We start from the raw sequence: 26,708 nt of genomic DNA on the forward strand, positions 1-26,708 counted from the left end.
CGTGCTCGAGCCAAAGAACATTATGTAAGATGTCAGAGTCAAAAAACAATCATGGATCCAATTGATTACATCAATTAATCAAATGACCAGTCCAAAAATTGTATGGAATAAAATCTGGAAAATGAAAGGCAGATATAGAACACATTGTTTGTCTACCTTAGACCATAATGGAAGTATTATTGCTGATCTCAAAGCTATTGCAGATACTTTGGGAGAAACCTTTGCTAGAATCTCAGCAACAGCTTCTTATTCTCCTGAATTTTTAATACTGAAAGAGCAGCAAGAGAAACAAAGGCTTAATTTTTCTACCAACATTCTTCAGCCATTTGTTAAGGAAGACCTAAAAAGTACTCTCCTACAATCTCACCCTGGTGCAGTAGGGCCTGATGATATCCATTATGAAATGATAAAACATCTACCATCATCCTCTGTGGATCTTCTTCTCTTATTATACACTAGAATACTTACAGAGGAAGAGTTTCCAAATTCTTGTCATAAGTCAATTGTCATTGCTATCCCAAAACCAGGAAAACATCCAACACAAGCAAATAATTACCGACCCATTGCTCTGACCAGCTGTCTTTGTAAGATACTAGAGAAAATGGTTAATGCCAGACTTCTCTGGTATTTAGAAAGTAACAATCTTCTCTCCAGTACACAATGTGGTTTCCATAGACATCGATCAACTTTAGACCATTTGGTTCATTTAGAAACTTGTATAAGAGATGCATTTCTGAAGCAAGAACATCTTGTCTCAGTTTTTTTTTTGACATCTCAAAGGACATCTCCCTATATTTATTAAAAACTTTCTGTCCAGGTGAACTTTCCAAGTCAGAGTGGGAAATATGCTATCTTGACCATATCGTCAAGAACAGGGTGTTCCTCAAGGCTCTGTCTTAAGTGCGACCCTTTTTGCTATTAAAATCAACTCAATCATTGAACAGCTTCCTCCCACTGTAAACAATGCTCTATATGTTGATGACTTCACAATTTACTGTCACTCATGAACATGAGGGTAATTGAAAGACAACTTCGGCAAGCAATTGATCATGTCTCTCTCTCTCTGTGGGCTCTTAATAATGGATTTAGGTTTTCAACAGAAAAAAGTGTCTGTGTACACGTGTGTCGAAAATGCACTCATCACCCAGATCCTGAACTAAGAATGGGACATACTGTTATTCCAGTAGCTACAGAAACCAAGTTCTTGGGACTCGTCTTTGACAGAGAAAACTTGTATTTCTAGCACAGATTCGTCAACTAAGAGAAAAGTGCAAAAGAACTTTGAACCTCCTTTGCACTCTATCCTCTACTGAGCGGGGTGCTGATCGAGCGTCATTGCTCCATCTTTATCGTGCACTTATACGTTCAAAGCTGGATTATGGGTCCGAAGTCTATGGTTCTGCAAGACAGAGTACCCTACGATGGTTGGATTCCATCCATCATCAGGGTATACGGATAGCTACTGGTGCCTTTCGCACATCACCCACTCAAAGTCTCTATGTGGAAGCAAATGAACCGGCTCTATCACTTTGATGGAAACAGTTATCCCTTAATTATGCCCTAAAAATATAATCTCTCCCAGATCACCCTGCATGGAATAGTATCTTCTCTCTGCATTGGGAAGCTCAATATCACACACACATCAAACTGCTATACATCCTTTTGGTATGCATGTTAAAGAAACCGTGCAAGCTGTTAGTATAAATGTTGACAACATTAGCTACACTAAACTTAACAACATTCCTCCATGGCAGGTTTGCACACCATCCTGCAACCTCTCACTTCGTCAGCTACAGAAATCTTATACCCCATCATCCATTTACCTGCAATTGTTTAATGCACACAGAGCAGCACGTGCTGATTTCTTACCCATCTATACTGATGGTTCAAGAACTAATACCTCTGTTGGCTTTGCCGCTGTGTTTCCTGACATTATTATCTCAAATCAGATCCCACCAGACTGCAGTAATTATACATGCCATTCAGCTTGCAGTTGTGTATATAAAAGAAAACTGCTGCCAAAAGTATATAATTTATACAGACTAATTGAGCTCTTTACAGGCTATCTCCTCCCCTATGTATAATCTACATCCAGTACTTTGAGGTGCTACACCTGTTTCACAAAATGAAAATTGTTAATTTTGATGTTCAGTTCTGCTGGATTCCCAGCCACATCAGAATTAAAGGAAATGAGGCTGCAGATGCAGCTGCTAAATCAGTTCGTACCTTCTCCACATACTGTTTGACAGTTCCATATACAGACTACAGACAGCTAATAAGAACAAACTTAATTGCTCAGTGGGAGTTAACATGGCAAGAAGCATTAACAAACAAACTATATACTGTAACATTAAACCTGAAATTAAAACTGGCATTCTAGTGTTGTGTCCTGAAATGGTTAAGAAATGTTTAATGTAAATTATTCAGGTCACAACTTTAATACAACTTAGGCACAGAATATGGAACGTTGGCAATTAGATAAGTGTAAGCTGTTTACTAGTGCAAAACAATTATAAATTAGGAATCACATAAATTTGTATAGTAAGCTTTTATATAGTTGCTTTTTAAAGCTGGTCCTTGTTGGGGATCTAAATAGTAGAGTAGGAAATGATTGTGAGACATACAAAAATATTTTGGGAAAATTTGGAGAAAAGAGCAAAGCTAATAATAATGGCAAATATCTGTTGGATTTCTGCTCAGGACATGGACTGGTTATTACTAACACCATGTTCCAACATAAAAATGTGCACAAATTCACATGGAGAGAAGAGGCTAGGAATAAGAAAAGTCTCATTGACTATGTTATTGTTGATAGTGATGTTTTCTCCCTGGTGCAGGACACCAGAGTGTACAGAGGATTTGAAATTGGAAGTGATCACTATTTAGTCTTGAGCAGGATAAAATTGAATTTCATATTGAAAAGAATAACATGTAAGAAAGTTTTAAAGCGAATAAAAGTTGAGCAGCTCTCAGATGTGAACTGTAGACTAAAATACAGAAATATTATTGAAAAGAAAATGAAAGAGTTTGAGAACAGGAATCAAACCTTGGAGATTCAGTGGCAAACTCTGAAGAAAACATTGATTGATTCTGCCAGAGAGGCATGTGGTGAGGTTGTCTGCAAGGATAAAAAAATCAGAACTCCCTGGTGGACACAGGAAGTTAAAGAGGCAGTGAAGGAAAAGAAGAAAGCATATCAAAAGTTCCTGGCAAATAAGTCAGCTTTTACTCTTACAGAATACAGAGACAAATGTAAGAAAGCTAAACAGTGTGTAAAACTGGCTAAACAAAAGTCATGGGAGGACTTTGGCAAGAATATAGAAAATAAATATCAAGAAGGTGGCAAAATATTCTGGAGGTTGTTGAAGAAGCTTAGGAATGGAGGAAAGTGTGCTGTAAAAGGAATTAGAGATGATAAAGGTGAAATGAAAACAGGAGAAAAAGATATCCTTGAAGTATGGAGTAATTACTTTGAAAAACTGCTAAATGAAACAAGCAGTGATGACAGCACAGTGGTAAAAAACACTGACCAGGCATGCAGTCAGGAATACATATCCATACTTGAAGTAGAAAAAGCCATCAAAGGCTTGAAATGTGGAAAGGCAGCAGGAGTAGATGATATTCGACCAGAAATGCTGAAGTATGGTGGTATAAGAGTCTTACAGTGGCTGCACTGCATAGTTCAGAAAGCCTGGACAGAGGGACGAATTCCCGATGATTGGAGTAAAGCTCTCATAGTACCCATATATAAAAAGGGAAATAAGACTGAATGTGAGAATTACAGAGGTATTTCCCTACTGAGTGTTCCTGGCAAGATCTATGCAAGTATACTTGAGAAACGGTTGAGAAGAATTGTGGAAGAAAAGCTTGGTGAAGAACAAGCTGGATTCAGGCCAAATAGAGGCTGTCAGGATCAGATCTTCACTTTACGACAAATAGTCGAGAAAGCATGGGAATATAACAAAGATCTGTATTTAAGTTTTGTCGATTTGGAAAAGGCATATGACAAGGTGCCAAGAGAGAAGCTATTCAATACGCTGCAGTTATATGGTGTCAATGGGGCATTATATCAAGCAATACTTAGTCTTTATTTGAGTTGTGAGTCAGCAGTTAGAATTGAAGGAAGTTCAGGAAGATGGTTTAATGTTAAATCTGGTGTGAGACAAGGATGTACATTATCCCCTCTGTTATTCATTATCTATATGGATCACATTATGAAGGAATGTGGTATTAAACCTGATATCAAAATTGGAGATGTTAATGTCAGCTCTTTGCTTTATGCAGATGATGTTATACTTCTAAATAAATCCGCTACAAGTCTGCAAGATTCTCTGACTAAATTGAATAGCTGTTGTAATAGATATGGTATGAAAGTCAGCAATAAAAAGACAAAGACAATGAAAATAGGCAGAATCATTGAAAATGTCAACTGTGTTGTGAATGGAGAACCTGTGGAACAAGTAAAACATTTCAGCTACTTAGGCACAATTTTTACTGAAGATGGTAAACTAAATATAGAAATAGACAACAGAATCAGCAAAGCTGGTATCGTGGGAAGTCAATTGAATAAATTCATATGGAAAAAGAGAGAAATTAGTCGGAACACTAAATTAGCTGTATACAAGACTGTGTTCAAACCAATTTTAACTTATGGATCTGAGAGCTGGGTCAGAAGTAAAACACTTGACCAAAGACTAGAGACCGCAGATATGAGAGTCCTGAGAAAGATTAGAGGCGTGAACAGATGGCATCAATGGCAATATCATATTAAAAATGAGGATATTAGGAAAGAACTTGACATTGTCAGCATCCAGGAATGCATTAGCAGAGCTAATCTCAGATGGTATGGTCACTTAAATAGAATGGGAGAGGAAAGATTAGCAAAACAAGTGTTCTCTGCCAGGTTGGCAGGAAAACGACCCAGAGGAAGACCAAGATATAGGTGGATTGATACGGTACAAAGTGCCTTAGATGATAGAAATATAAGATCTGATAATGTTGGAGTCTTGACAAGTAACAGACTGATTTGGAGGAAAATTGTAGATAGGAAGTTAGTAATGATGTAATTTTTTCATGTAGTACTGTCATATCCTGTACACCCCTTGAGGGTACATGGCAGGAATTTGATGATGATGATGAGCTTTTATATATAATCTGTATTAAGTGTGGACCAGTTATAGATCCATGTAAGCTGACAAATCCACTAAAAAAAGACCAGTCTCTAGTACTAAATTAGCAAGGCCAATGAGTCAGGGTTCAAGGGTCACTTTTGCCATCCTGCATTATGAAAAAGAAGGGAGAGAGAGAAGTACTGGAAAAGGAAAGCTAAGCGTTTTCCAGGAAAGGAAAGCGGGCACACGTGCAATTAAAATAGAGGGAGCTAAGGAGATTGACGTTAGCTCACGTGACAGCATTGGCGTGCATCGCGAAGATCGAGAATTGCTGAGAGGAGAAAATTAAACAAAAAGGCCTTGCAAGCAGGACTCTAGATCTTTTTTCCTGGATTCCTGGTTCCTGATCTCTCGGACAGTGGTTGAGCTTATCATCGGGGAAGTTTCCTGACCAGTCGGGGAAGGCATTTGGTTCATCTGTCGTAGCGTTCGTATTGGGCCAAGCTATGTCCGTGCTCTAGGATAGCTGTGCGTTGTTGAGCGACGGAAGAACCAAATTGATGCCGGCCGTACAACACAACGTTACCGTGCTACCTCCCAGTTTTCCCGATGAGATTCTACTTGCTCAGATCGATGGAAGATATCCTCTAAAGGGACCATATTGAAGGCCTTGATGACCAGACAAGGCAGGAACAAACATTTAAGAATTCAAGGACAGAGATGGTAATGTAGACTTTTAAGATCCTATTTCCTGTTATAGAAGAGAGTGAATTCCCTGTGAGAACATTTGTATTGGACTAAGCTTCAAGGGACTGTAAGAATAGCCTACAACTAGGCATAGGCCTGAAATAGTGTCAAGATTTGTTTGCCCACGAGGCCAAGTAGATATCTGATTACGCTAAGCTTAATGTATAAATTATGTTATTGTGTTAACTTAAGGCCACGTGCATCAGAATGGCATGATGATTACCTATGAGATTATACAAAATTGATTGTATTAATGGTTATAACAATTTAATATGTGTAATTAGTATAAATTATTTAGAGCCTTTGATCTAAATTGTGTGCATCCACACTAACCTGTTTAAATTGTATAGTTGTACATCTCCTTAAGGCTCATTAAACTGTTTCTTTTATGTACTTGCCTGATCTGCTTGTGTTATATGAATTCAAAACCACCGCTCATAAAAAAAAATCAACGAACTAAGCGGGATAACCCCAAGAGAATAAATATATTAAGCGAGCCACAAATGTAAGAAAGAAATAAGCAAGCGGAGGGATAAGATTAATCCTGATTCTAGTTATCATATATCACTCTGAGGGGGTCACCCTGAGCAAGAATCCTTTCTATCATAGGTATTAGCTGGTGCAGTAAAAAAATAAATGTGTTAATACTTATAGGGTGAACTCCATCAGATTGTTGTGTGATAAGATGATGTTTAGAAAGTAAAGAGGCCAATTAGACTGCAAAGATCCTAAGAAATAAATTAACTTGATAGGAGACCAGCAATTTACTTGCATATGTGAAAGAGCTAAGATAATAATAGCCATGTATTAAACAAATAAAAGAGGGATCTCAATAAAAGAAAAGGGGGAACAATACGATGTATAAATAGTATAACAAGATAGCGTGGCCAGTAGGATTTGATAGAAGAGAGAAAGGATAATTAAGTAAGATAAGGTATCGTGGTAAGCCTGCTATAAAAGCAAGAACGAGGATAGGAAAGAAGAAGGATATAACACTAGTCGACGTACAAAGAGAAGGGAGGTTTGATGTTTTTAATTTTTTAGAAATAATTAATTTGTACAAACACATTTGACTATAAATTTGTTTCTATGTAAATACTGTTTTGCTTAACTTAACTTTTATACATACATATTATTCATTTGGTTAAATCTCGCCAATTATGTATTACCGTAGGCCTTGATCTTGTATATTTGTATCACCCTGCTGTAATTTTGTTAATATGTAAATACCATAATGCTAAACTTAAATTTTATGCATATATGCTGTATGCTTTCCTTGACTTGTTTTGTATATACATAAGTTAACATGTACTTTTATCTATTTATGTACTGCTGAAACCTCTGCAGTAATTTTGTTTATATGTAGATACTGCATTGCTTAACATAAATTTTGTGTATGCATCTTATTTACTACTTTATTTTTCGAATAATCATGTAGTGCTGTAGGACACCTTGTCTATTTATGTGCCTTCTAGTAATTCTGTTTATGTATTGCTAAATTTAGTTTATACTACACTGCTAAATTTAATTTTCATCCATGCATATTATATAATAATCCCTTTCTGCCTATTTTTGTACTGCTATAAAAACATCTATTATAATTTTACATATATGTAGATACTGCATTCCTTGGCTTAGTGTTTTGTATTTTGTGTATTAACTTATATTGTTAACTATTTTTGCACTATTGTAATAACCTCTGACCTTGTGTGTTGCTGTGCCCTCTGCAGCAGTTCTGTTTATCTATAGATGCTGCTTTGTGGAACTAGATTCTTGTACAGCCATATTGTTTACAATTTTCTGTAAATGCTAATGTTGTAACCTTTAGTATGGCACAGTATGACCTTTGTAGTTTTTGTGCCAAATAAACTATAAACCAACCAACCAAACTCAATGAGGAAGACCTCACTTGGACTCCCTGGAGGTCTCTCTTATTATTAATAATAATAATAATACATTTTTTATTAGCATTACTTGCAGAAAAGTGACTGAAAAGAGTGATTCTGTATATATTTTTGTTAACTTTAAATACAATTTCTGTTATTAAATTACAATTTAATTTCATTCGTTGTTTAATTTATGATAATTTAATTTTTTTTTTTTTTTTCAGCTGAGAAACAAGTACGTGATGATGTTGCAAAGTTAGAAGAGTTGATTAATAATCATGATGTGATATTTCTGCTAATGGATACAAGAGAAAGTCGATGGCTTCCAACTGTTATTTCTGCAGCGAAAAATAAGGTATAACATTATTTATTACTGGTCAAAACAATTTTGCTATTTGAAATAGCAGAATTATAATAAATTGAAATAGGGGATATAAGGTTGATATAAGCTTTGAAATAAGGTTGGATTATAGATCCAACCTTATTTCAAAGCCAAATATGTGTAGAAACTTTGAAAGTTTTGAAAATTTGATCAGAGAGCTTATGAGAATGTGAGAACAAAATTGTTATGTGTTACCTGTTTTATGCAAAGCTTTTACAAAACTATTAACTAGACAAAATGTCAAAATCTCTTCAGGGCTTTAGCATACCTTATTCTAGGAATGGCTTAGGTAGGATACACATGTGGGTAATAAAAATTTTGAATTGTATAATAATAATAAATATAACAACATAATACTAAGGTATAAAGCTGAAATGCTTCACCTTAGCATAAACAGGACATTGAAATGGGAGATATTATGGATCCATCCATGTTTTAGCGAAACAGAAAGAAACCTAAAATTTTTGAAATTTAATACAAAAACAAAACAAATATGGCTAAAACCATAGTACAGAAAGCTCACCATGATTCTTGGGACAGATTATTAATAAAATGGAAGAAAACATACATGGAAGACAAGACATATAGCCTACAAAATATGAAGGAAATTAAACAATGAAAAAAGAGATACAGCACAAATCGACATAATGCAAGAGAAACAATGGAATAGAACATTATAAGAATTTATGGTATGACCCAAATTTAATAACAGAAAATAATAATGAAGAAATCAGTACCAATATAGAACCAACAAAATTGGAAGAACTAAAAGAAACAGTAACAGTATCAAAAAATAGAAAATCAACTGGATTAGATGGCATAAATACAGAGCTATGGAAATATAGTGGAGAATATTTACATCACAGATTCTTAAAATTGATAAATATCTGTTGGAGGAAATCTGAGATTCCATCAGATTGGTTAAAAGCTAAGGTTATATCTGTTATTAAGAAAGGTGACAGAGATGATTGTGGAAATTACAGAGGAATAAGTTTATTAAATAGAGGCTACAAAATTTACAGTAAAATCCCGAATAAAAGACTTATGAATATTGTAAACAATCTACTCTGAGAAGAACCAAATGGCTTCAGACACGGAAGGTCATGTATGGATAGTATTTATGTGTTAAAACAATTTATTGAAAAAAAAGACGAGAATTTAATTTAAAGACTGGTGTGGCCTTTATAGGTTATGAGAAAGCTTTTGATAAAATACACACAGAAAAACTATGGAATATAACGAATAAACAATGATATCCATTACATTTGGTACAAGCGATACAAAGTTTATATAAAGTTACAAAAATACAGTTAAATGATAAATTAACAGAAGAGACTGAAATTAATCAGGGTCTCAGACAGGAATGTAGCTTATCTCCAACTCTATTAATATATATATATATTAATCAGATTATTAAAATATGGAAAACAACAATAAAACAAGGTATCCAGTTAACCAGAAGACTGTTATCAATACAATGCTGTATGCAGATGATCAGATTATATTACAAGATAATGAAGATGACCTTCAAAAATCAGTTTATGAATTAAACAAACTAAGCCAACAATACAATTTAAAATTCACAAAAGAAAACAAAATTCATGGCATTTAAAGGTCGAGATCATGTTAGACCAAAAATAGTTATAGAAAATACAATAATAGAACAGATGATACAGTTTAATTATTTAGGCCACATAATATCTTAAAGATACAGATGAAAAAATAAAGAAATTTCAGAAAATCTCTGGAACAATTAAAAAAACACCGAATAAAAAAAATTACAAGAAACTAGACTAAAATTTCATAATGTAATGGCCACTCCCATTCTGTTATATGGTTCAGAAACATGGACTGTTAAAAAGAAAGATGAAAGTAAAATACAGTCTGAGATTTTTAAGAGCAATCCAAGGATATACAAAATTGGGCCATATAAGAAATGAAGACATCAGAAAAGTGCTAGATATTTATGAAATAAATGAAAATATTAAGGAATATAGAGAGAAATGGAAAGAATGTCTATTTAGAATGGAAAGATATCAGCTTCCACTCTTTCTCTTTGGAAGAAAGAGAAAGGAAGACCAGTGGCAAGTTTGGAAAGACCAGTGAAGCCAGAACAAGCAAATGCCTAATTCTTGAAGAGTAAAAGTAGTTCTATATGGAATCTTGTCAAGTGCTTTTGCAAAATCTAGCACTATATAGCCATTTCCCTTATCCATTCTATTCTCACTTTATTATAAAAAGTAAGCAAATTACTAAGGCAAGACCTACCTGGTTCTATGAAGCACAGAACCATGTTGTCCCTTATATAGTATCATATTCCTATCCAATCATTCCCTGAATTCTTTCACCAACTTCTCCAATACCTTAACCACCACTCTTGAGGTGCTGATTGGCCTATAATTTCCTACTTCTGTCTTGGAGCCTCCTTTATGAAATGGGACTATTTTGCCCTCTTTTCACTCCATTGGCAGCTTCCCAATACTGAAGTTTAAATTAAACAGCTTGTTCAAGGGAGCTGATATTTCTTTGTACATTCTTCTAATACATGGACTGATATGCCATCTAATCCGATGGCAGTGTTCGTATTGAGGTTCTGCAAAAGTCATCCTTCCATAGTCATTCCTCCTTTTACTGGCCACATAGATCTCTTTAGGATTTCTTTTGTACTCATCAGCTAGCTTTCTCTCATAATTAGCTTTGAACTTCCTTGCCATACAGATCATCCTTCTTGCTTTTGCCTTGTACTGCTCATGGGCATGCTGGTCATCTTTTTCTTTATATTCTCTCGACAATTTTTTTTCTGTCTGTAACTCTTAATGAGGCTATTCATCCATTAATTCCACATATGTTCCTTCTTAACAGAAAATTCTGCATGTCTGGCAATCTTCTAGGTCAAGACTACATGATTGCCAGCAAAGGTTGGTCGATTGGTAGAGCCTCCGCTACTAATGGCTCACGAAAAAAATTAAGCAAGTTTGAGTGTGGTTAGTAGTTGAAAGGGAATCAATCGTTCGATGCTGTTGGCACACTCTCCCTCGATGAGTCTTTGGACTCCCTGCAAGTGTCACATAATAATAAAAGACTACATGATCACTTTCTCCAAGCAGAGGCAGCAATAGCTTGATTGTTTACTGTTATGATCAGATCCAGCACTCTCAAACTTCTTGTCCCTTCCATTACATGCTGTTTCAAGTAATCAATGTATAAATTCCATTTCCTTGTCTGCCTGTGACCATTCTTTCTCCCAATCTAGGTCTCCATAGTCGAAATCCCTCATAATAATTACTTGACCTGTGCTCATGCTAATTTGCAAATGCATGTCATTTACATTTTCCTTTACACCCCTTGGATTATAGCAGCAACTAATTATATCCTGTTGTTCTCTATCTAAAACCAGATGGCCTCAAATGAACTGTCCCCTTGATGTACTTCTATTTTTTTTGGCTTTAATTCCTCTGCTATTATTAGCAGAAAAACCCCCTTCCCTGTTCTGTTCTTGTGTCCTCGCTGAAGACACTATATTCCTTGCATTTTTTATGACATATCATCCTTGCTCAACCAAGTCTCACTAATGCTTACAGCTTTTGGCTAAGGTGTGCTAACCAATACCAAATACTCCATCACCTTATTTTGAATACTTCTGTCATCAGTATACATAAACTGCAATACCCCCTTCATTCCACGATTACCTTGTGTTACTTAGCCCATGAAGTTAACAACCTGGGTTGCTACATTTAGCATCATGTAATCACTATCCCACTTATGATTCTCAATGTTGCCTGGACACACACATTCTCACCCGAATTCTCCCCTTTCCCCAACATTCTAGTTTCCTTGACTCTGCACTACTGAACTCTCATTGAACAATCTTCTCAAGATCCTGACATCAAATTTATTCAGATCCAAGCCATCCACCTTATATAAATTCTTCCATCCATCAAACTCACTCCACACCATTCCTCCTGAATAATCTGTCACTGCCTCATTCATGATCATAGCTCTCCATCTCAGCTTGCCTCTCTCGTACCATGGCAACAGACTCAAAACTTTTACTTACTTGCTCATCATTTTCACATTCACTAGCAATTCTTTCATGTCTTCTCGCATACCACACTTTTTATCTGCTAAATCATTTGTACCAGCTAAATAAACATCTATTTCACCTAATTGCCGACATCCTTAATCTTAGTACTAAGAAAACATGATTTCATCACACTCTCCTCAAAGACTCGTCAATGAATCACCATACATAATCCTATCCTTATTCTCATGCTTTTGCTCTTTCATGCCATGCTCTGCTTTCTCTTGAATTTCTTTTGCTTCTGTGACATACCATCTACCAGGCATTTCTCCAACCACTCCATTTCATGATTTGTTCTGTGGAGAACTCCACACCACTCACATTATCATGCATTTCTTCTTTTAACTCATTGCTATCATTCTTTGTACTCTCTTCACACCTCTGGCATTCACTCACCAAACACTTTCAACTAACACATTCTCCTGTTTTCATTCTTCAGGTATGTAGATGATATCTGTCTAGTTAGAAAAAATGCTGAGGACTTGACAATGACATTAAGAAACTTCAGAAAAATTCTGCAGACTTTCTGCAGAAAAACTAGATTGCAAATCAATTGGAATGAAACTGAATATTTAAAAGTATGTTGAGACAAAAACCAAGGAGAAAATCAGTTTATCATCAGTATCCTGAAATTTAAAAATGCCTCTTCCTTACTTAAATCTTGGAATGCTGATTACTTAAGATAATAAAATTACTCAGAAATACCAGTTAGAATACATGCCTCCAATAGATCTTATCATTTACCACATCACTTATCATTCAAAATTCTCCCAAGTTCAGTTAAAATAGAAATATATACAAGGCAATCATCAGACCTGTTATTTTATATAAAGCAGAACCCTGGAACATAACAGACCAAGGCACAATAACTTTGCAGATTTTTGAAAATAAAATCTGTAGAAAAGTCTTTGGACCTGTAAGAGATAACACAACAGGTCAGTGGAGAAGAAATAATCAAGAACTATATGAACTCTGTAATCTCCTCTACCAACTGATGAAATCAGAATTTGCATATTGAGAAGGTTTGGACATGTGGAAAGAAAGAGTGAGTATAGAATGGCCAAACAAGTATTCAAGATGAGGCCTGCTGGAAGGCAACCTAGAGGAAGACCACCAGCAATGATGGGAGGATAATATCCAAAAACACTTAACTAAGATGGGATTCCTGAACTGAACTGGAATAACTCAAGACAGGAAAGAGTGAAGAAGTTTATACTTACAGCAAAGAACATTAGAGGTTCCATAAACTAAAGAAGAAGAAGATTGGTATTAAAAACTGTCACCCTGCTTTCTGGAATGTAAAGTGGCTTGAAAAAGTTTTATGTCTGGTTTCTAACCCAGATTTATAGGATTATCTAACCCACAATCCTCTTATGATCTTAATGTACTCTAGGCTTACCATAGTTTGTGAGTAAAATGCACATAAAAAATAAACAACTTATATAAATCATGTGGATATTAAATCCAGCATTATTTCAAAGCTGAATGCAGAAACTATGAAAGTTTCATATGAAGTTTGACCAGAATACACTCACCGGCATTTACAAGTTGCCCTAGTGTGGACCTTATAGGAGACATGATTGCTTGCCCAAGCTTCCATATTATTTTAGTAAACAACTTATGTTTTTCCAAAAGAGTCTCTGCTCTTTTTTTTAATACTGTAGTGATTTACGTCTCATTTTTTACAGGTTATAAGCTAGTAAATATATGAAATATATTTTATTTAAACTTATTGTTTGTTCTCTCTCTCTCTCTTTAGCTTGTCATCAATGCAGCTTTGGGATTTGATACTTTCCTTGTAATGAGGCATGGATTGAAAAAAGATGCAACTAATCATTCACTACATTCTGGAGATCACATCCTTGGTTCTGAGCTTGGTTGTTATTTTTGCAATGATGTGGTTGTCCCTGGGAATGTAAGTATGTTATTATTATATTATTATTCTATATAGGCACTTCCTAGGAGTTGAGGAGGGAGGGCTCTTTGCAGGTCATGCATTGTTTTATTACTTGTATCTCTCCTTGAAAATACCCATTGAAGAAGTACTCTCAACCCACTGGTAGCTTATTCTGTTAATTTACTGTACACCACCATGAAAAGAAACTAGACCTCACATGTTTTCAGAACAAATACACACTTACTCATCTTCCGGGAATGACTCTGAACTTTTCCCACAACCATCACTATCCATGAGCTACAATAATGCTACATAATACTGTTCTGTAGTAATTTGGTATTGTTTCAAAGGATTCCATAGATAATATTAATCCCATGTTGAGCTAGTCCAGATTTATGAGGCCAGATAAATTAAATATGGTGATGGAAGTTCTTGTTTGATCAAAATAAGATAAATTGCAGGAACATGGAACTTGATAAACACAAGTGTCCTTAGGAAAAAGTAGTCTGCGAATTTAGTCGATATGTTTGGAGATATCAGTAAGTTGAATATTTCAGAAATACTTTTATATAAGGAATGGAAATTCTCTTTTCCATTTGGAAGATTGAGAGAGAAAGAAACTGTCAGTGATTTTTTGAGTAATTACTTAGTTATATCTGTTGACTGGGGCTACTACTTGGAAAATTTTTATGATCCAAGTAGAATGAGGTATCCTCGGGCTTCCCAAATACATTGCCAACAACATCAGACTGGATGTAGCCAGTGTACTCGCTTATGGTAAAACACCAAAAAAAAATCAACCTCTCAAAAAAAAAAAAAAAAATTTCAAGCTCTGCAAGACATTAAAAACAACAACATAATAGTAATTGCCAAAGTGGATAAGAGAAATGGCACTGTGGTTTTAAACCAATTGGATTATGCAGGTAAGCTTGCCTCCTTACTTCTAGATCAGCATTTCTCAACCTTTCTAAGCCCAAGGACCAGTAAAATGCCTAAAATAATTCTACAGACCACTAAATTATGTAATTTTTTTTAAAAAAAACCTATGCTGGGATTACCATTTGGGAGAAACTGTGCCATTTATAACATAATATATCTAAAATCATGTTTTGAATAGATTTGGAAACATAATTAATTAAACTGGAAGCAAACGTTAAAAGTCTATCATCATTGAACAACGTTATAATTTTTATTAAATAAATAATATGATATAATTATGTTATTACTTACTTTGAATGAGGTGGTTGAGCTTCTCGGCACTTGCAGAGTTGCTGGCTATCTGGCTCAATATTGGTCAGTTTCAGTCGAAGATCAGCATACAGTCTGAGACGATTTCTTTATTTTGTTTTTATTTGAAGGAGCGATGAAAATCCTTTCTCATAAAGATAGGTTGTCGAAAACTGCATGATGATTTTCAATGCTTGTTCAGATAATTCAGTAAATTCACTTCTAACTGAAGGTGAGATCCAGAATCGAGCCAAACCAAGATCACGGAATTGCATTTTAAGCCCACTGTCACTTGAAAGCTCAATTAGCTGTTCTTTTTTTCGATAATGAAAGATTGTTTTCATGATTGAAAGCCTGAAATGGATCGTGAACCCACAGAAATTTCTTATAAAAGTTATTCAGAAAATATGTTTCCAAATTCTGTTTCAGAGTTTTGTGGTGGTCACAAACCTTTTCCTGAAACTCAGAATAAACAAAAATATAATTTTCCACTAAAAAGGATTCCAATGTTGGTAAAGGTTCAAATTGTCTGTCTTTTACATAACTAATCCATAACACTGGCTTTTTCTCGAATGCCTTTATTTTGTTGTAGGCATCAGGAACAGTTGAAGAATTTCAATTTCCCTGAAGGGAGAGATTTAGTCCATTTCATTTAGAAAAAATGCCTGAAAGATAGGATAGTGTTGTAACCATGCTTCATCAACAAGGAGTGATGCAAAATCAGAATTACGTTCATTTACAAACAATAATACTTTGTGCCTTAATTAAAATAACCTTGTTAGTTCTTTGTCCCTGAAAAGTCAGCGAATTTAGGAATGAAGCAAAAGATATATATATTCAGTCCCCATTTCATTGCAGAGTGCTGAAAATAACCTGTTATTTAATGGTTGAGCCTTAATAAAATTAATTTGCTTTACAGCATTGTATAGCACAGTTTCAAATTGTGGTGACATTCCTTTGGAATTTAATGCTTCCCTATGTATAAAACAATGTACCCAAATCATATCCTGGCCTACTTCCATGACCTTAGAAACAACCCCACTATGCTTGCCTGTAAGGGTGTGAGCTCCATCCGAAAAGAAGCCCATACATTTTTTCTTGCTGGATCCCTTTGTGTATATGTAATTATTGAGAGTGTGAAATATTTCTTCTCCAGTTGTTCGGGATGACAAAGTTCTACAAAACAGAATATCATAATGAATGTTGTTATCATGCGCATATCTTACATAGCATATTAACTGCGCATCATCTGTAACATTAGTAGTCTAGTCTATTTATAACGCATAATAAGGGCTCTTCTTAACTCTTTCGATTAAACGAGATTCCACATCACCTGCCATATCATTAATTCTGAGACCGACATTGTCATTTGAAAGAGGAATCAAATCAACATCTTTTAGTAACTTGTTTTGCCAAACATAGTTTTTACCACATCTGAAAACCTCATCCGATAGAATGAGGTTTCCCTGTTTTCGCTATGCGCAAACTTAAGGGATAGGATGCTTCCAGCGCCTTGCTATTAATCGAAAACACATAGCCGAAGCTATATCTTTCCCATGATTTAATGTCCCTAAATTTAATATCTTTCCCTATATCTTTCCCATGATTTAATGTTGCTGAAAAATATTCAATTGCTTGATTTTTCACATCACAATGTTTAGTTTTTAAATGTTGTCGGAGTTTCACTGGTTTCATGCACTCATTCGACAACACTTTATAAACAAAACACATTGAAGTTTCTGTTCACTTTCATCTCCACACCAAGTAAAGCTAAATTCCAAATATGAACTGTTATATTTATTTATTTATTCTACTGTATTTATTCTTTGAATTGCTTGTTTCTTCTACTTTAATAGTATCAGATTTACTTGCATTGTGTATCACAGTTAGGGTTAGCATCACCTCTTTCATTTTCTTTTCTTTTCAAAGTCCTAGTTCTAAGCCACTTTTCCATTATTAAAAAACGTTTCCGAAAAATATATAAATACTGGGGTTAACTCCACTTTGTCCAGGTATCACTTAGCACTTCTGAAGATATACTGAGCATTGGTTGAAGCCAGAAAACCTTCAATAATAAAAATCAATAAACAACAAGTAATTGGTTGAAGTGTGGATAACATGTTTACTTCAAATCTGACAAAACAACAAGGAAAGGCAGAAGCAATAAAACTATTGTTGTTCAATTCACCCCTCTTTTATTAAATTATTGGTATTAATTATTAATTGGATAATTAAAAGAATATTTATTTATTTAATTTAAGTCTGCCTGCGGACCACCTGTCCCATCGTCGTGGTTGAGAAACATGGTTTCACAAGTTGAGAAACACTGTTCTAGATCACCTACCTGCTTATAGACTATGATTTCCCCTCCCCTAATACACAGATCAGAAAACACTCCATAGGCTCCTTAAAAAGGATATCTCTTGGCCTGTGGAAGTCACAAGAAAACTATAAATACAGTTACAGTTATACTTTGCTTCTTCCTTTCCTTGCTGTTTTGTCAGATTTGAAGTAAATGTGTTATCCACATGTTTACTTCAATATAACTCTAGACCCCCCCCTCCTCCCGGAGGATATATGGACTACCAAATATCCATAAAGAAATGTGCCATTGCATCCCGTTGTGGATGGCATTGATTTCCCACATACAAATTAGCCAAACATTTAGCCCAAGTGTTCATGCGGTATAATGGCAACACATCTTCACACATAAAAACCTCAGCCCACTTTAAAGCCAGTATAGAAAAGTTTTGATATATCTCCTCCTTATTCACCAATGTCCCACTCAAAGATACCTTGGACCTCATCCAAGCCATATTTCCTCTCAACATCTCAGCTCTGTTTCAGTTCACCATGAACTCAGGCTATTTGTTTGGCAAGGAAAATTCTACAAATGGATAGATGGGACAGCCATGGGTTCTCTGCTTTCTCCAACCCAACCAACTTCTTCATGGAGCCCTCTGAAGAAAAAGTCTTAAACTCTGCCCCACATAAACCCACTGTTTGCCTATGCTACATAGATGTGTTCTCCATTTGGCCACATGGCCTGGATACACTCTACATTTTCTTAACACATGTAAACAATGAACACCCCAGGATCCAGTTTACTTTAGAAAAGGAAAATAACAAGTCTCCCATTCCTAGAGATACTCTGATTACACACCAGCCTGATGGATCCCTAGCATTCTCCATTTACAGAAAACCTACACATATAGGTAGATATGTTCACCAGCAGTCACCCCCTCCCCAACAATATAGGATTATAAAAACCCTGTATAACAGGGCAAAATTAAATTAGTTCTGATAACAGTGCCCTAACTACTAAACTTGACCATATTCTCAACACTTTCTTAACCAATGGCTACAATTCTCAAAAAATATAAAACCCTGTAACCACAACCCCCACCTTCGGAGTAGAGATTACTCAAGATCCATCACCATTCCATATATCCGGGACACATCTGAAAAATTGACAAAAATTCTAAAATACCTTACAACCACTTACAGACCACAAAAAAAATTGGCATCCCTTATTTGCTCCACTAAAGACCATCTACATTCCCTAGACCTACCATGTGTCTCTCAGGTCCCTTGCATTTATGGAAGTTTTTTCACTTGGCTCTGCTACTAATTATATATGTTACCGCTAAAGTGCAGAAATCAGTTATTCTGCAGATTAACTAGAGTGATCTGTTAACGTGCGGAAAATTGTTTCTTTTCTCAAATTACCTAGGTAATCTGCAAATTACCGATAATCTGCACATCACCTACTAGGCACTCGTTAAAGTGAAAATAAGATCTTTGCTGGAGCAACAGCAACGTTTCTGTACGCTTAAATTAACATAATGTTATTTATTTATTTTTCGATATCTAAAGAATCAAGTTAATACAATCAAACAATCAACAAATTAGTTGATAGAATCAATCATCAATTAATTAAAAAACTATAATACAAAGAATCAAACGGTTTAAAATATTATTACAATTAAGGAAATGAATTTGCAAAACATATGACACTGGCGCAACCAAACTAAAAGTGGAGGGAGAGGGGGGAAGGAGTAGGGAAAGGAAATGAGAGAAACAAACTTTTGAACTTTAACGATACGGAAGCCGTTAATGTGCACATTACCTAGGTAAAATGCGGAAAACTCTTGATTCCGCACGTTAACGGAGCAAATCAGTTAATCTGCAGATTAGCTAGGTAATGTGCACATTAACGGCTTTTGAGCTTTAGCGGTAACATATATATTGGGTTTTATCCTTTATCCAAATGTAAGCAAACAAAGTTTGCACCTGAAGTACTTTCAGGACTGGGCAACTCATGGTAAAGGTGGTATAAGTTCTTATCACTTGCCTTAGTATCTCCCATAATGCAAAGCACATCTCCTTGCAGACATGTATAATGCTATGCATTAAGGGAAGGGCCACTGTCCAGACCGGTTTCAACATTTATTGAGGTCTCATCAGTGGGAGCCAGACCCAGAAGTGGTGATACTAAGGTGGAAGTAATGGAGAAGTCATATTTACCTATACGAGTTACCAAAGGGTGTCACACCCTATTATTAAAATTCTCTGGATTAGAGATAAGTTTATGGAAGTTTTTTCACTTGGCTATTCTACTAATTATATATTGGGTTTTATCCTTTTCCAAGCGTAAGCAAACAAAATTTGCACCTAAAGTACTTTCAGGACTGATGAGACCTCAATAAAGGTCGAAACCAATCTGAGTAATGGCCCTTCCCTTAATACATAGCATTATACATGTCTGCAAGGAGATGTGCTTTGAATTATGGGAGATACTAAGGCAAGTGATGAGAACTTATACCACCTTTACCACGAGTTGCCCCAGTCCTGAAAGTGCTTCAGGCACAAACTTTTGTTTGCTTACACTGGGATAAAGGATAAAACCCAATATATAATTCTTTCTTTTAAGGTTACACGGTGATCAGCACTCATATTTGTAAATTTAGGGACACAAAAACACACGTGTTGAACTGTTCAACACGTTTGTTTTTGTGTCCCTAAATTTACAAATATGACCAATATATAATTAGCAGGTCCCTTGCAGTTGCAAACTGTCCTACTGTTGCCAACCAGGCAGGACAGCTAATATCAGAATTTCTGAACATAAGGACTACATCTGGTTCCACCCAGTACACCCACTTAGGACTTGCTGACCATGCTTTGGACACTCACCACAGGATATGCTGGAAGAAGACCACTCTATTACACTGCAGCTAATACAGATATGAGAGCCTGTTCCTTGAATCTGCCCTAAGAAAAACTTTCCAAACCTCAACAAATTTGGGTGTATGAGATTGCCTTAAATTTGGGAAGCATTCATCCTCAGATCTTCAGTCCAACAGCCAAGACTTAATTTATAACTGTTGTTCTCTTGTAATGTATATTTTGTTTTTTTTTGTTTTGTATATTTTTTTCTCTTGTAATGTATATTTTGTTTTTTTTTTGTAAGACGTGACGAAGTCTTCTAAGAAGAAAAAACTAGTTGTGTATTCAAATAAATATTTTTTCTATTTTGCTATCCCCCATAGTTAAGTTTCTTCATTATGCACAAACACCCATCCATCCATCCATTCTACATCCATACAAAAAAACCTCTGGGCTTCCACTGGCTACTGAGCACGTCCTCACATGGTAGATAGGGGGGAAATCCTGACTACCATCCCTTGGATGTGAGGGCAGCTCTGAATAGATTGAATAAAAAGCTGTGAAACAGTGGTTTTTGGGACTTGCAATTCCATGTGAAAATATTACCATTCACCAATCCACAGTGGGTGAGCATGTGAATTATGGCCCTTGATTCTAGATGAATCAAACAGGAATAAAATGGCCTCATTCTCCAGATTATTACTACCTATGGCAGCAGGCAGTTAACATGAAGGCAGAGGATGCTAAGAATCTCCAGGTAACCAGATCATGCTGCTGTTGGAAGCTAGACCTTGGAACTTTAAACTGTAGGTCTCTGAGCAGTGGAGTACCTAACTGAATTAACTGAAGGGTTAAAGTGACTAAAATGGGATATTCTCGGACTGTATCATAGAGGCCAGTATAAGGAAAGTCTATGCACCACTGATAAAGAAATTGAAAACTTCTATCGTGATGTATCCCAACTTTTCAACAAAGGAAAATATTTCAAAAGTGTAATGGAAAGCTTAAATGGGTGCAACCCCATGGCCACTGGCCACCTGTGACCAGCAGAAAACATAATTGTGGCCAGTGGTGTTTTTTGGAAAAAGTTAACTTTAAATTGATTATTTTATTTGTATTATAAAATTATTTTTATTTTTTTGGTATATTTTCGTTGATAAAATCTTATTTTCTTCGAGTTTAGCTATTTTTTCCAACATTTATTGTTTTATCGCAATTTTTTTATTTTTGCATAATGTGGCCAACATTGCTTTCATTTGGCACAGTTGTTGCCACTATGAAAAATAGGTTGCCCATCCCTGCTTTGATGCCAGAATTGGTATACAGCAATCAGATTAAAGCTCATTGGGAAATTTTGGATATGGCATGAGAGACGATAGAGGAAGAAGGCTAATAGAATTTGCAGAAAAAGAAAACCTGTACATCATGAATTCTTTTTTCAAGAAAAAAAATATGTAGGAAGTGGACATGGAAAATTCCAACTGGAAGAACTAGTGAAATTGACTTTATCCTCAGCAACAAGAAAAAACATCTTTCAGGACTATTCTGTTTACCATAATAATAAATTGCCAAAAAGAAAGAAGAAAAATGTTTTGAAGATCAAAGCAAAACATAGATGTATACAAACTCAACATTATATTCCAACATGAACTAAGCAATAGATTTAAAAATATTATTATAGATCACAATACTAATCCATCAGAAAGTAATGACATTATTACCCAAAATCTTTTGCAATGCTCACTTGAAATAGCTTGTACCACAGAACAGAAACAAGGCAAAATTTCTGATGAAACAAAACATGTGATAAAGAAACAATGAGAAATGAAAGAAGTAGATAACCCACAGAATAAAATTGAATACACTGAATTGTGCATTACAGAAGAAATAAGAAAATTCAATTGTAAATTTATACAACTATAGTCTTAAAAAAAGCCAAACAACAGTTGGCAATAAAAAGATAGTTGCAGTCAAACTATGAGATGGAACCATAACTAGAGATAGATATGTGTAACAAAATGAATTGAAGAATTTTATTCAATATTATAACAGGATGATAAATCAAATGAAGATAAACTACAAAATAACTGAAGTGCTACAGATTAATGTGGAGCATCCAAAGCTTGCAATTGAGAATACAGCTGAACTTCTAAAACCAGCTGGGAAAATGATCCACAAAATCTTGACAAAACTATTTACCCTGTTTGAATAAAAATGATGTACCAAGAACATGGAAAACACCTGCTTCTTCAGCAGGTGTTTTCAAGGACAGTGTTTTGCTGGTCATATCATTCCTCTTTCTTCAGATTACAGGAACACGAATAGCTGTTTAGGAACATCAGTCTACTGAACCATCTTTTCTTTCTCCTCTTTCATCAGTTCTATCTCTTTTCTTTGGAGAAATCTTTATTACACTCTTTTTCCCAAATACTACAACCTGCAGCTGTTCAAGAAACACATCACATTCCTGCTTTTCCCTCATCCTCTGCCCATGCAACACTGATATTAGGAGATTGAGGAGAAAAAGTATAGTACACAACAGAATTTGAGCATGATTGCTTACTTCAGTGTTCTGCAAGTTATAAACATCACTTGTGTACCAAACGGAATCACTTCTTGGATCAGTAATAGAACATAACTAAAACAATAAAACATCATGCCATGTTGATAAAACCTGTAGCATTAGAACAATAAATAATATTCAAGAAAGAAAAATAAATAAATAATTCAAGAAAGATATCCTCTCATAGAACAGGCATCAAAGGCTTTCACTTTGCCATTTGTAGGAGTGATGTCAGTGAAGATATTGTTCCTACAAATTTTTATTGCATTTCCACAGTGCCTTTAACATGATTAGTATTTTCATGAACATATGATTGTCTTCCAAGAAGAAAAAAAAAAACTGATCCACTTGTAAATCCAGAAATGGCTGATTTCATGATCCTTTGACTTTTCACAGTAATCATGTTTTCGTATGCAACAGTGGTTGAGGAGCATTTTAGTGTGAGCTGACACTTTCTTATTCTTCTCTTCTCAGTCTCTCTGGCATACATACTGCACAGTTTCAGAGTTGGAAAACTCTGATTCTGTCAAAACCAGAGTTTCCCAGTTATGTATGCTGATGTAACATTTCTATGTAAGTGCATTGAAATTATCTTTGAAGCTTCTTTTGCCTCCCCCCTCTTATCCTGTGATCCTTATTCAATTCCTAGAAGATCTGTTTGGGAAACCTATATCTGGCATATAAGCAACATGATTGAGCCAGCAAATCTGGTGGTGAATAATCATTGTCTCAATACTCATGGATCTAACTTCATTTAAAACACTGATGTTAACAAAACTTTCTTTGCAGTAGATCTTAAGAATTCTTCAAGGATATCACTGATGATATTTTTCCAGGTGTTTGTTTTTTGTACAATTTTTGGCTAGGTGGTATAGATCACACACATTATGAAATATTCACCAGGGGGATATAAAATTCTGTTCGTTTTTGCTATGAGAAGTTTATCATGGTTCCATTCTCTTAATTCAATGTGGTCTTATAGTCAATTGCAGGGATGACTGGAGAACAATCCCAGGCAGAGAAGGCCAGCTTAAGGCAGTTAACTCAGATTTGGCTAACCGCCTGGGTATCAGTCATCTTTGTGCTTTAGTTTCAGTTGGTCTTTTGGTCATTCATCTATATGGGATTAGTGAAAAAGGAAAACTGGTAGCCTTTGGCTGTATGATGATATAAAAGAGCTGAAGCCTTTTCTCTGTCTCTCATAGTATTTATCTGTCTTCTCTTTCTCCTAATATACTGCTCAAAACAATTAGAGGATATTTTAGTTTCTGTCAGATAATTATAAATTTCTGCAAATAATTATAACTATTGGGCACTTTATACATGAATAAATATTTCTTACTTATCAATAGGGTGTAATTGATGAGATATTGTTTAAATAATCGATATGTATTACAAATTTAACAAATTATACATTTTAGCGTGAAATAATTTTAACAAGAATAACAACAAGAATAGCCAAAAACGCTTTTGTTAATTTTTAATAGAGCAGTATGGTTTCCATTAACAGCCAAAACAGCGGTACATCTTGATTGCATGAACCAGCTAAGATGATCAAACAGTTCTTGTGGGATAATAATAATATTTCCCCACTCTTCTGTGAGAGCAATTTCGAGCTCTTGATGCGATTGTGGTGGCACCAGTCAAGCAGAAATATGCCTACCTAAAACATCCCAGGCATATTCGATTGGAATACAATCTGGTGAACAGGCAGGCCAGTCCATTCGTTCAATACCTTCTTCCTCAAACCACTCTCGTATCAAATTTGCACGGTGTGGACATCCATAAAAATGAATTCTTGGCCAGTTGCAGCAGCACATGGACGAACTATAGGTTCTAAAATCTCATCGTGATACCTTTGGGCTGTTAAGGAACCGTTTCTGATAAAATATTATGTTGGAGGTTTAATGGATTTTTTACAACACTCAAAAAGAATTAAAATAGAATTTAATACTTCCTATATTTCGTCCTAGTCACTAGGACATCTACGGGGATTACAAAAACAATTAATGTAACATGCACACAAAAACTTACAATACTAAGCCCAACCACGTGGATGACACTAAAGTCCTATCTAGGTGGAGCGCCCTCTAAGGGCGGTAGTAGGCGGCCTGGAATGTAAAGTGGGACCTCTGGTGATGAGTGTTTCCCAAATCTTCGGAAGCTTAATGCAACCGTATTTGTTAAGATTTGGTTGGTTTCTGAGAGCTGCTGCTGCTTCTAAGAAAAGTCTCTCTTTCTTGAATTTGCTGTGGTGGAGCATGGTGGTTTTCTTCCATGATACTCTGTGGGTGGTGTCCAACACATGGTCAGCCAAGCCTGAATGGCCATAGTTGTGTTTAACGAAGTATGACTTGTGTTCCTCCAGGCGGATGGATGCTGATCTGCCTGTCTGTCCAAAGTACGCAAGCTTACAGGAACAGGGTACTTTGTAAACTCCAGGCAGAGAGAGGAGGGAGCTGATCTTTCGTAGACCGGATAAGGGTAGCAAGTTTGCAGTAGGGCTTATATGCTGTGTGTAGGTTATACTTTTTTAGTATCTTGGCTATTTTTTCCGAAGTGCCATGGATGTAGGGTATGGTGATGGCATTTTTAAAATCTTGTTGACGAGAGGGACGGGGAATGGGGGGAGAATTGATTATTTTTTTGATACTGTGTTCGCTGTAGCCATTGGAGAGGAAAGTTCTGTGTATGTGGTTAAGCTCAGTAGTGAGGGCGGTTCCACTGGAACAAAGATTGTGGGCTCTCTTGGTAAGAGTTTTAATGATGCCATATTGTTGTGAGGGGTGGTGGTGGGAGAGTTTGTGAATGTATCTGCCTGTGTGTGTGGGTTTTCTGTATACAGTGAAGGCAGGCGTGTGACTAAGGTGTCTAGGAAGGGTAAACAATTGTTCTTTTCCTTTTCCATAGTAAACTGGATTTTTGGATGTAGGTTATTGAGATGACTGAGGAAGGAGTCTAATGTGTCTGGGCCATGAGGCCAAATAGAGAACACATCATCTACATATCTTAGCCAGATAGATGGTTTGAATGGGGCTGAGTCTAAGACTCGTTTTTCAAAATCTTCGATATAGAAATTGGTGAGGGGGGGAACCCATGGCGGTTCCCTCTATCTGCTTGTAGATTTTGTTCTTCCAAAAGAAATACCCAGAGTTGATGGCAAAGGAAAAGAGATCTAAGATGTCAGAGGGAAAAACGTTTTCTAAGAGAGATAAAGTGTCAGTTAAAGAAATATTGGTAAACAATGAGGAGATATCAAAGCTTACTAATATGTCTGTATTATTCAAGGGTTAAATTTTCTGTGAGGGCTTTAAAGTGGGTCGAGTTTTTTATATAGGATGTGGAATTTCCGGTGAGGGGGGACAGAGAGTTGGCCAGCTATTTGCCACCAATGCACCTTGTGACAGTCTGTAACAAGGTGCATTGGTGGCATCTACTATAGGCCTGAGTGGGGAATTGGGTTTGTGGATTTTTGGTAAACCATATATTGGCATCTATATATGGAGAGGGCGCTCCACCTAGATAGGACTTTAGTGTCACCCACATGGTTGGGCTTAGTATTGTAAGTTTTTGTGTGCATGTTACATTAATTGTTTTTGTAATCCCCGTAGATGTCCTAGTGACTAGGACGAAATATAGGAAGTA

General features: G+C 35.8%; 1 protein-coding gene across 5 annotated transcripts in view; it reads left to right on the top strand.

Moving 5' to 3' along the window:
• Positions 1-26,708, top strand: part of Atg7 (Autophagy-related 7) — a 350,749-nt gene that overhangs the window by 280,383 nt on the left and 43,658 nt on the right. For all 5 annotated transcript variants that reach the window (XM_090402077.1, XM_090402076.1, XM_090402073.1 and 2 more), the window contains 2 exons: positions 7,969-8,099; positions 13,967-14,122. In XM_090402077.1, coding sequence (XP_090258203.1) covers positions 7,969-8,099; positions 13,967-14,122 — 287 coding nt within the window. The remainder of the gene's footprint in view (positions 1-7,968; positions 8,100-13,966; positions 14,123-26,708) is intronic.

This window comes from Typopeltis vanoorti, chromosome 12 (assembly GCF_054136105.1).
Source record: "Typopeltis vanoorti isolate ZY-2024b chromosome 12, IOZ_Tvanoo_1.0, whole genome shotgun sequence".
NCBI classification, from domain to species: Eukaryota; Metazoa; Arthropoda; class Arachnida; order Uropygi; family Thelyphonidae; genus Typopeltis; species Typopeltis vanoorti.